The 9,140-nt window shown below is 55.5% G+C and overlaps 1 protein-coding gene across 1 annotated transcript; it reads left to right on the top strand.

Moving 5' to 3' along the window:
- The first annotated feature begins 1,074 nt into the window (after positions 1-1,074).
- LOC148595744 (olfactory receptor 14C36-like) lies at positions 1,075-2,512 on the top strand. Its single transcript, XM_088519735.1, has 2 exons — positions 1,075-1,836; positions 2,468-2,512. Exons 1-2 carry the CDS (start codon positions 1,090-1,092, stop codon positions 2,510-2,512), a joined length of 792 nt encoding a protein of 263 aa, XP_088375861.1. The 5' UTR covers positions 1,075-1,089.
- Positions 2,513-9,140: the final 6,628 nt, after the last annotated feature.

The raw sequence follows: 9,140 nt of genomic DNA, 5'->3' as shown, positions 1-9,140 counted from the left end.
CTTTCACTTGCCTCATTTTGACAGGGAGAAAGAAGGAACAAGTTTTCTGTTTTGGCAATGAGCTGGGAGTCATAAACCTTCACTGTGAGAGATTAGTAGGTCTGTGAGAAACGTCAGTGGGCTGCTTCATCCCCACTTTAGTCTAAAGGCAGCATCAGCATCTTCTTTGCAGCATCCCAGGACTTTATGTGACCTGCTCATTCCAACCTGCAACCACAGAGCTGGCCCTGGACATTGCCCAGAGGTTTCTGCAGGGCAGAACTGACACCCAGAGGGTGACATGGGATCTTTGAGCAGTGACAGGGACAAGACACTGGGACAGAGAAAGAGCTGCCAGCAGGGCCAGCTCCAGGCAGCAGAGATGGGCAGGGAAGGAGAAGGAACTGCAGGGCATGGGACTCTGGCTGAACTCTGCAGCCAGAGCTGTGGCAGAGGAGAGGGGCATCTCTTTGGTGCCTCCCCACCAAAGGGCTGAGAGGGGCAGTGCTGCAATGTCCCCCTCTGCAAGGTGCCATACCCTGCAGGTAAAGTGAAGGTTTTCCAGAATGCCTCTCTGTCCCTCTCCTTGCCTCCCTTGGCAACAGGGTCATGGTGTTGCTCCTTAATCCTTCTCCTGTCCATGCTGCTCCTGTTCTTGCTCTCTGCTTCCTGTGCTTGGGCGTATTCAGCTGCAGGTCAGGCACCAAAGCTACAAGTAGTGGAAAAGAAGAATTTCAAAGGGAGTGAGGTCTCCACAGCCCCATTCTCTCCTGTGCAGTAACATCATTTTCTAGCTAGAAGAGGCATGAGCCTCAGAGATCTGTGAATGAGACAGATAGATAAAAAACTTCATTAATTTGTTTATTTTCCTTTGAGGAGTGTCCTCCTAACTTGTCTCTGTCTGTTTTTTCCTTGGTGAGTCTCCCATATGTATGGGGAGGAAATGCCAACAGCAGCTCCCTCAATGAGTTCCTCCTCCTGCCATTTGCAGACACGCGGGAGCTGCAGCTCTTGCACTTCTCACTTTTCCTGGCCATCTACCTGGCTGCCCTCCTGGCCAACGGCCTCATCATCACAGCTGTAGCCTGCGACCACCGCCTCCACACCCCCATGTACTTCTTCCTCCTCAACCTCTCCCTCCTTGACCTTGGATCCATTTCCACCACTGTCCCCAAATCCATGGCCAATTCCTTCTGGAACAGCAGGGACATTTTCTACCTGGGTTGTGCTACCCAGGTCTTTTTCTTTGTCTTCTTTATCTCAGCAGAGTATTGTCTCCTCACTGTGATGGCCTACGACCGCTACGTTGCCATCTGCAGACCCCTGCACTATGGGACCCTCATGGACAGCAGAGCTTGTGTCAGAATGGCAGCAGCTGCCTGGGCCAGTGTTTTTCCCTATGCTCTCCTGCACACTGGGAACACATTTTCCCTACCCCTCTGCCAAGGCAATGTGGTGGAGCAGTTCTTCTGTGAGATCCCCCAGATCCTCAAGCTCTCCTGCTCAGATGCCTACCTCAGGGAAATTGGAGTTAGTGTGGTTAGTCTTTGTTTAGCCTTTGGGTGTTTTGTTTTCATCATGGTGTCCTACATGCAGATCTTCAGAGCTGTGCTGAGGATCCCCTCAGAGCAGGGCCGGCACAAAGCCTTTTCCATGTGCCTCCCACACCTGGCCGTGGTCCTCCTGTTTGCCAGTACTTCATTTTTTGCCTACCTAAAGCCCCCCTCCATCTCCTCCCCAGCTCTGGATCTGGTGCTGGCTGTTTTGTACTCACTGGTGCCTCCTACACTGAATCCCCTCATCTACAGCTTGAGGAACAAGGAGCTCAAAGCTGCACTGAGGAAACTGGTTCAATGGGTACAATGCCAAGACCATCTGCATCTACTGCACGACTGACGAGGTGTATCTACTCATCCCCAGGGTAACTGGCATTAAGGGTCTTCCTTCCTTCCTTCCTTCCTTCCTTCCTTCCTTCCTTCCTTCCTTCCTTCCTTCCTTCCTTCCTTCCTTCCTTCCTTCCTTCCTTCCTTCCTTCCTTCCTTCCTTCCTTCCTTCCTTCCTTCCTTCCTTCCTTCCTTCCTTCCTTCCTTCCTTCCTTCCTTCCTTCCTTCCTTCCTTCCTTCCTTCCTTCCTTCCCTTCCTTCCTTCCTTCCTTCCTTCCTTCCTTCCTTCCTTCCTTCCTTCCTTCCTTCCTTCCTTCCTTCCTTCCTTCCTTCCTTCCTTCCTTCCTTCCTTCCTTCCTTCCTTCCTTCCTTCCTTCCTTCCTTCCTTCCTTCCTCCCTCCCTCCCTCCCTCCCTCCTTCCCTTCCTCCCTCCCTCTCTCCCTGCCTTCCTTCCTCTCTTCCTCTCTTCCTTCCTCTTCCTTCCATCCTCTCTTCCTTTGTTTCTCTCATCCTCTATCTCTGTCTCTCTCGTTCTCTCTCTTTCTCTCTTTCTGTCTTTCTGTCTGTCTTCCTTTTCCTGCTTAAAGATAAAATGATTCAATTAGTCATATTTCAGCAGCAATAAACTGCCCATCCTTCTACTCAAGTAATATCTAATTTCTCTCAGACAACTCCTGTGATTTCGGCATTCTTGCTTTAATAATGAGGTTTGTGCACAAGTTTCTGGATTCATCCCACTTCTCCAGAGGTGTTAGCCGTGTCTTTCTGACACAGAGGTCTTCTTTAAATGTCTCTATCATAGTGTCAGAGCTGTCGTTCCCCTAATTAAAGGGTATGTTTTCATTGCATCTTGTGGACTGGTCTCTTCTTCCAAAGCTGGTGCCAAGAATTTGCTCCAAGACTTTCAGCCTGAGAGATGCTTGTTGCTTTTCTGGGGCTCTTGATGGGCCCAAGGCAATGAGCTCCTGGGGGGATATGCTAGGGAATAAGGACTGGATTCAGTTCTCACTTGCGAGTGCTCGGTGCTCCTGATAGTGATGAATGGACAAGTAGTGTCTGCCTGGGACTGTCCCCCGTATGGTGGCCTATGACCACATTGGGGACCTTGCAGGCACAGGGAAAGGAGCTTCAAGAGCTGCCCATGATAGCTTATACCTGAAGTCATAGTCTGGATCTAGGGACACATGAACACAGCCTGAGCCATTTTATATGCCCTGTGGTTGCTCAGAGCATCATTCACAAATAGAAGCCCCTTGATATGGTGTTCTCAGGTACAATGATGCCTGTCCAGCTGGGTCTGTGTCCAACCATGAGCACAACAACTGCAGAGTCACCCTGTGACCCCAGAGCACCACAGCCCACTCACTCTGCAGAGCAGCACCAGCATCTCGGGGTCCTGCGGGGAGCACCGGGGAGGCTCCAGGAGCTTCCAGGCAGACCATAACTAAGGAATTAACCTGGGGAAGGGTTTTCCAGGGAGCAGGGATATCCCTGGGGAAGGGGAAAAGGAGCAATTGTGCTCTTAGAAGGAGGAATAAATGGGGAAAAGAAATATGTTTCTCTGCATGTCGGCTGGGCGCTGGCTGCTGTGTCCCTGGCAGCAGGAGGTGCTAGCAGAGCCCCAGGACAGGGAGCCTTGTGCTGTGCTGGAGAGAGGGGCTGGCATGGGGGCTGCAGGCAGCCTGGGGTGGGGAAGCTCTGGGATACAGGAACAAGAGGCACAGAGTGTCACTGTCCTCTGTGTCCGTATGGGGCCAGTTCCATCTTGGAGCCTGATGGGGCACCTGACACACACGGCCCTGTCCCCTGGAGCTGCTGTGCCCACAGTGGGGCTTGGGCTGTGGGGTGAGTGCCCTGCGGGGGGCACTGCTGTGGGGCCACCCCCAGCCTGGTCTGCTCTGCTGGGTGGGCTGGGAGAGGGCAGGGCAGGTGGGGAGAGCTGGAGAGGGGCTGGGCTGGGCTGGAGAGGGTCCGGAGAGGAAAAGGACGTTTGCTGAGCTGGGTGTCCTTGGTTGCATGGCCTGACTGTGAAGGGGCCACAGGGCATTTGTCATGGATTGGTCTCTCACTTTGGCTATTTCCAGCACTAGTCCAACATTGGACATTTGCAGGACTCAGCAGGGGCAGGTTGCTGGGGGTGGCTGCCCAAGCAGGAGGGCTGTGGTGGGCTGAGACACCAGGGGTTGTTGCTGGGTCCATACTGAGGAGACCTTTCCCCATCCTGGAGTGCACCCTGCCCCATGAAGTGTCTGCACATCAGGACCACGGGGCACTTGTGGTTCCTTCAGGATCTGAGAATGCCCTCTTGACCTGTCTCCCAAAGCAAGAGCCATGCAGAGATGCAGCAGAAGCAGGGCATCTTCTTTGGTGGAAGCTGAAGAGAGGACTAAAGCGGTGAAGCAGGATTGGGGCAAGCTTGTGCGTGAGGGCTGGTCCCTGCAGGTGGTCATTGGCCACAATGAGCCAGGCTGTTGGGCGCACTCAGCTGCTCCCCATGTGCCGCGCGACTCCCGCTGGGCCTGGCAGTGCTGCCTTCCAGCTCATCTGCCAACAACCTCCTTGCCTAATTCCTTGCTTGTCCTGCTTTGCCAGGCACCATACACTCATTCCCAACTGCGTAAGGGAGTAAGAAATCCCACAGCCTGGCTTTGGAATGGATACACATTGCTGGAAAAGAACCATTGTTCCTTTGCAGGCCTGGCCTTGGAGGCTCCCTTCCTTTCCAGAGAGCAATGCCTGCTCTCCTGAGGATGAGCTTGTCCTCTCCTGGCACTGCTTGAGTGCAGGCGTTTAGAAGGGGAGCACCTGAGTGTGGAGCAGAGCTGTGGTTCCTGCTACCTGTGGGAATGCTCTGTGGTTCCGTGATGTCCTACCTGCTTTTTCTCTGCCACAGTTTTCTCCCACAGATACAGTTTGAATGAAACAAATGAAAAATAAAGAGGGGAAAACAAGATATGAGAATAAATAAAAGGAAAAGGAAAGGAAAAGAAAGGAAAAGGGACAAAATAGAAAAATAAACAGTGAGAGGAAAAGGAATAAAAGAAAAGGAAAATAAGATAAAAAGAAGGCAAAAGGAGAAGTGAAACAAAGAGATTAAAAAAGAAACAGAAAAACACAGGAAAAGAAAAGGAAAAAGAAAAAGAAATAGAAAAAGTAAGCGAAGAGGAGGGAGAAGAAAAAAACCAAAAAGGAATAAAAATGGCGAGGAGGAAAAAAAGAGAAAAAGAAGAAAAAAGAAAAAGAACAGGAAAAAGCAAAAAGATAGGAAAGGGATTGTGGCATTCCCAGGGCCGCGTGTGAAGGGAAGTCGTAGAGGGACAATTTGCTGGCCCTCCCTTGCCCCTAGGGTCTGGAATCTTAGGGCTACACACACACATCTGCAATGGGGATGATTTTTGTGCTTGAACTCACTTGGAAACACGACACAAAACAATGATACAGGAATATATATTTAAACAATAACAATAAAAAAAATAAACACTAACAACAACAACAATAAAAACAATATCAATAACACTAACAACAATAATATCAACAATAACAAATATTACTATAAAAGTCTCCAAAGAAAAATCAAAATAAGATGTTATGGCTGGAGTACTTGTGCCCAGCGCTTCCCAGCAGCAGCCAGGGTGAAGGGGAGCTTGGCCTGCAAGGGAAAAGGAGGCGTGAGCAGGGCCGAGGAGCGGCTCGGGGGCTCCCGTGGAGCAGAGGCTCTTTGGCGGCTGCGCGGGCTCTTTGGCAGCAGCGCTGCCGTCATTGGTGCCCTGGCAGAGGCTTGGCGTGGCCAGCGCAGCCCAGAGGCCGGCAGAGGGGCTGAGGCAGCAGGTGCCCAGGCCTTGGGCGCTCCTGCGCCCTGTGCCGCTCTGCCCTGGCGCCGCGGCCCGCCAGAGCGCCCGCACACCTGGGCCAGGCTCCCGCGCGGCTGCTCCCCAAAGGCAGCGCGGAGCAGCGCCAAGGGGCCGGGCACAGCCCCAGCTCTGCCCGTGCAGCCGGCAGCAGGGGCCATACCTGGGGGCTGCAGCCGGAGCTCTCCCACTCCATGGGCTCCTCCGTGCTGCAGCCACCCAAGCCGCTGCTCCCCATGGTCTGGAAGAGAGCAGGAGACCTTGTTGGAGATGGTGCGTGGGAAAGAGGAAAGATAAGGGAATCCAGTGGCTGCAAGGACTGTACCTGGCTGCTGCCATAACTGAGCCACTCCATGGGCTCAGAATGGTCCCCTGTAGGCCCCCCATTCATGCGTGGAGCCTGCAATACAGAGAGAGGGCAGGTCACGGAGCGGGAGGTCTCTGGCCCCAGCGCCCCTCTTCCTGCAGCAGGAAGCGGGAAAGTGGGAAGGGGCTGGGACCAGCCCCAGCTCTGCCTGTGCAGACAGCTGCAAGGGCAATACCTGAAGGCCACAGAAGGAGCTTTCCCACTCCATAGGCTCCTCATTGTTGCAGCCATCCAGGCCTTGACTTCCCAGAGTCTGGAAGAGAGCAGGGAGTTGTGGGGACAGTCATGGTGGCAGCACTGGCTCTGTGCGCGGGGCCTCGTGTCCCCTGTGTGCGCGGGGCAGGCGGTGCACAGAGCCAGGGCACCAGGCTCAGGCAGCAGCCCCCGAGGCCTTGGCCGCTCCTGGCCCTGGCGCAGCTCTGCCCCAGCACCCAGGCCTGCCAGAGCTCCCTGCCACCTCTGCCACCAGCCCTGCGGCTGCTCTCGCAGAGCCAAGCGCCAGTCGTCCCCACGCAGCCTCTGCCTGTGCGCACAGTACCTGTCCGCTGCAGCCATAGCTCTCCCAATCCATTTCCTCCACTCCAAAATTATCCATTTTTCTTTAGTCTCCAGTGACTGCAAGAGAAAAGGAGTCATTGGCATTTGCAGCGCTGAGAGCAGGGGTCTCTGTGTGAGCAGGTGTGAGCGCCAAGTGTCGCGCGGTGGCTTTGTGGCCTCCCCTGGGAGGCATCGCACAGGCTGCCCTGCAGCCCCGCAGCTCCCCTGCATCTTGTGGGTACCACGGGTGGCCCCTGGTGCTGCGCGGCCCTGCTGCTCACCTGGCCTTGCTGCTGCGTGGCCAGCACTGGGGCCACTGTGAGGAAGCATCCGTGTTCCCGTGGCGATAACTGCCCCTCTGGGATGTTCCACTGCTGCGTGGGGGGAGGAGGGCAGCGGCAGGGGCCAGGGGGGCTGCCGTGAGGAAGGGTCTGCGTGTGCTGGACTCCCCCTGGCACTGCTGAGCCTGGCGGCAGAGAGCAGTGCGTGGCCTTGGGCTTGCTGGGTGCCAAGGAGGGCTCCTCACACAGCCCCATGGCGCTGCTGGCGACTGCCTGCCCAGAGGCCGGGCTCCCCTTGGGGCTCTGCTTCCACCCCTGCAAGCAGCCTTGAATGCCTTGATCTTTCTCCCTTGCACCCCTCCTGCCCTTATAACCCCATGGAATTGAGGAAGTTTTGTTTTCCGTGGTGGAGCCGTGTTGCTTGGTAGTGCAATGAGCGCGAAGGGCAGTTGTGGCCTGGGGCCAGCTGTGCATGTCCTCAGCAGAGCCCTTGTGAGTTGGTGGTGGCCTGGGAGCCCCTGGTGCTGCTGGGCTCCTTCTCTTGTCCTGCCACGCACCTTGCAGGCGCCAAGTGCTGTGGCTGAGAGCAGCCTTGGTGCGGCTCCTGCACTGCTGCCCCTGCCACGGCTTCCTAGGGCTGCAGAGGGCAGAGCAGGCACAAATGTGCCCTCAGCAGCAGCAGGGACCTGCAGCTGCTGCAGCTCTGCTCAGCCCTGCAATGGTCACTTGCTAAAGAAGGTGAGTTCCTGACACTCAGGTAAGAACGGTAAAGCCAGGAGCAGATGGAGCAGGAGATCCTCCTCGCGCAGGGGAAAACCCTCCAAAAGCAAGCAGCGCAACCCCTGCCACCAAAGTGCTGGAGCCCAGAGGAGCATCTTGCTGCTGGCCAAGCTTGCTTGCTGGCATGCCGCAAGGGGCTCCCGCTGGACAGAGCAACCTCCATCCTGGTCACCAGATCTTAGCATCTCTCATGCCAACAGAAATGCTCTTTGCATCTCTGACATCACAAGCTCAGAAACAATAACCCTGCTTATCTGGCATTACCTTTTTCTAAATAAAGACCAAACTTGGTAAATATATTTTAAGTGACTGACTTTCCCAAGTATGGAAAACCTGTGCTGGGTTTGCTGAAGCCAAGGCGCCCTCTCCTTTGACTCTTTTGGTGCTGGGAGTGCGATTGCAGGCTGAGTGTTTGGCTCCGGTTTTATCCGGGGCGATGGGCCAGGGATTATAGACCAGAGGGGATTTACCCTCCTCTCCCTCTGCCTCCCGCTTCCCCAAACACAGTCTCAGAATATGGAATTGGGTTGTGTCAACCCCTGGTTGCTTTGGCTCCAGCAGCAATTCAGCGGCACCCAAAGAGTTAATTTATGGCATGAGAGTCTGGCCATGTGTGAGGAGGCTACTTGGCTCTAGGTGGAGGATCTGTAAGTTGTGCGCCTGTTCCTGTGCTGCTCACGGCGGCATCGGGGAGGCCAGCGCGCAGGGCAGGAGCTGCTCCCTGGGGCAGTGCAACCCCGCGGTGCGGGGAACAGGGACACTGCGCCCTGGACACCTGTGCAGAGCAGGGGGGTCATTTCTCCCCTTTGGAAGCAGCTTGTGAAACAGCCAAATACAGGGGTGGAAAGCAGGTTTTTGTGGACTTCCCCGCAAATGAGTAAACTCCAACGAGCTGAGTGCTTAGCTCTAGGTTAGGGGATCAAGTGCAGCACGGGCAGGTACCAGGACACGTAGCCCCTCTTCCCCTGCACACCTCAGCCCCAGCCAAGCGCCCTCCTGCCAGCAGCCCGTGTGCTCGTGGTGCGCTCCGCGAGCCGCCGTGCTGGCCTCTTGTGCGGCCTCCAGGGCCTCCGCTCCAAGGAGCCCCATCTCTATTGAAGCCATGGATGAAAAGCCCCGTGTCCCTCTCCACGTGGACATCCGTGGAAAGCTGTTGCTGTCCTTGGACAGCACAGGGACGCGCTGCCCTCACCAAGCAGAGTCCTCACAAGCGGCCGCAGCGCCCGCTCCCCACAGCCTCTGCAAGGGGCAGTGTGGGGCTGCTGGAGCAGTGCAGCAAGGTGTGCGGCCAAACACACCCGTCCGCCAGCCAAGGCAGGCGCCCTCGCGCAGCCCCTCTCTGCACGAGCTCCGGGGCATCGCCTGGTACCAGCTGCTGCTGCCACCATGGACAGGCCAAGCCCGGGACAGAGCGGCCACTCGTTCCTTCCCATCCATTTCAATTGCAGGGTTTTGGTGACCTCGG

This window comes from Tinamus guttatus, unplaced genomic scaffold (assembly GCF_059628265.1).
Source record: "Tinamus guttatus ecotype Peru unplaced genomic scaffold, ASM5962826v1 Tinamus_guttatus_pri_ptg000068l, whole genome shotgun sequence".
Classification (NCBI taxonomy): Eukaryota; Metazoa; Chordata; class Aves; order Tinamiformes; family Tinamidae; genus Tinamus; species Tinamus guttatus.
Note: the sequence above shows the minus strand (reverse complement) of the source record. Positions and strands in the feature narration are given on the sequence as shown.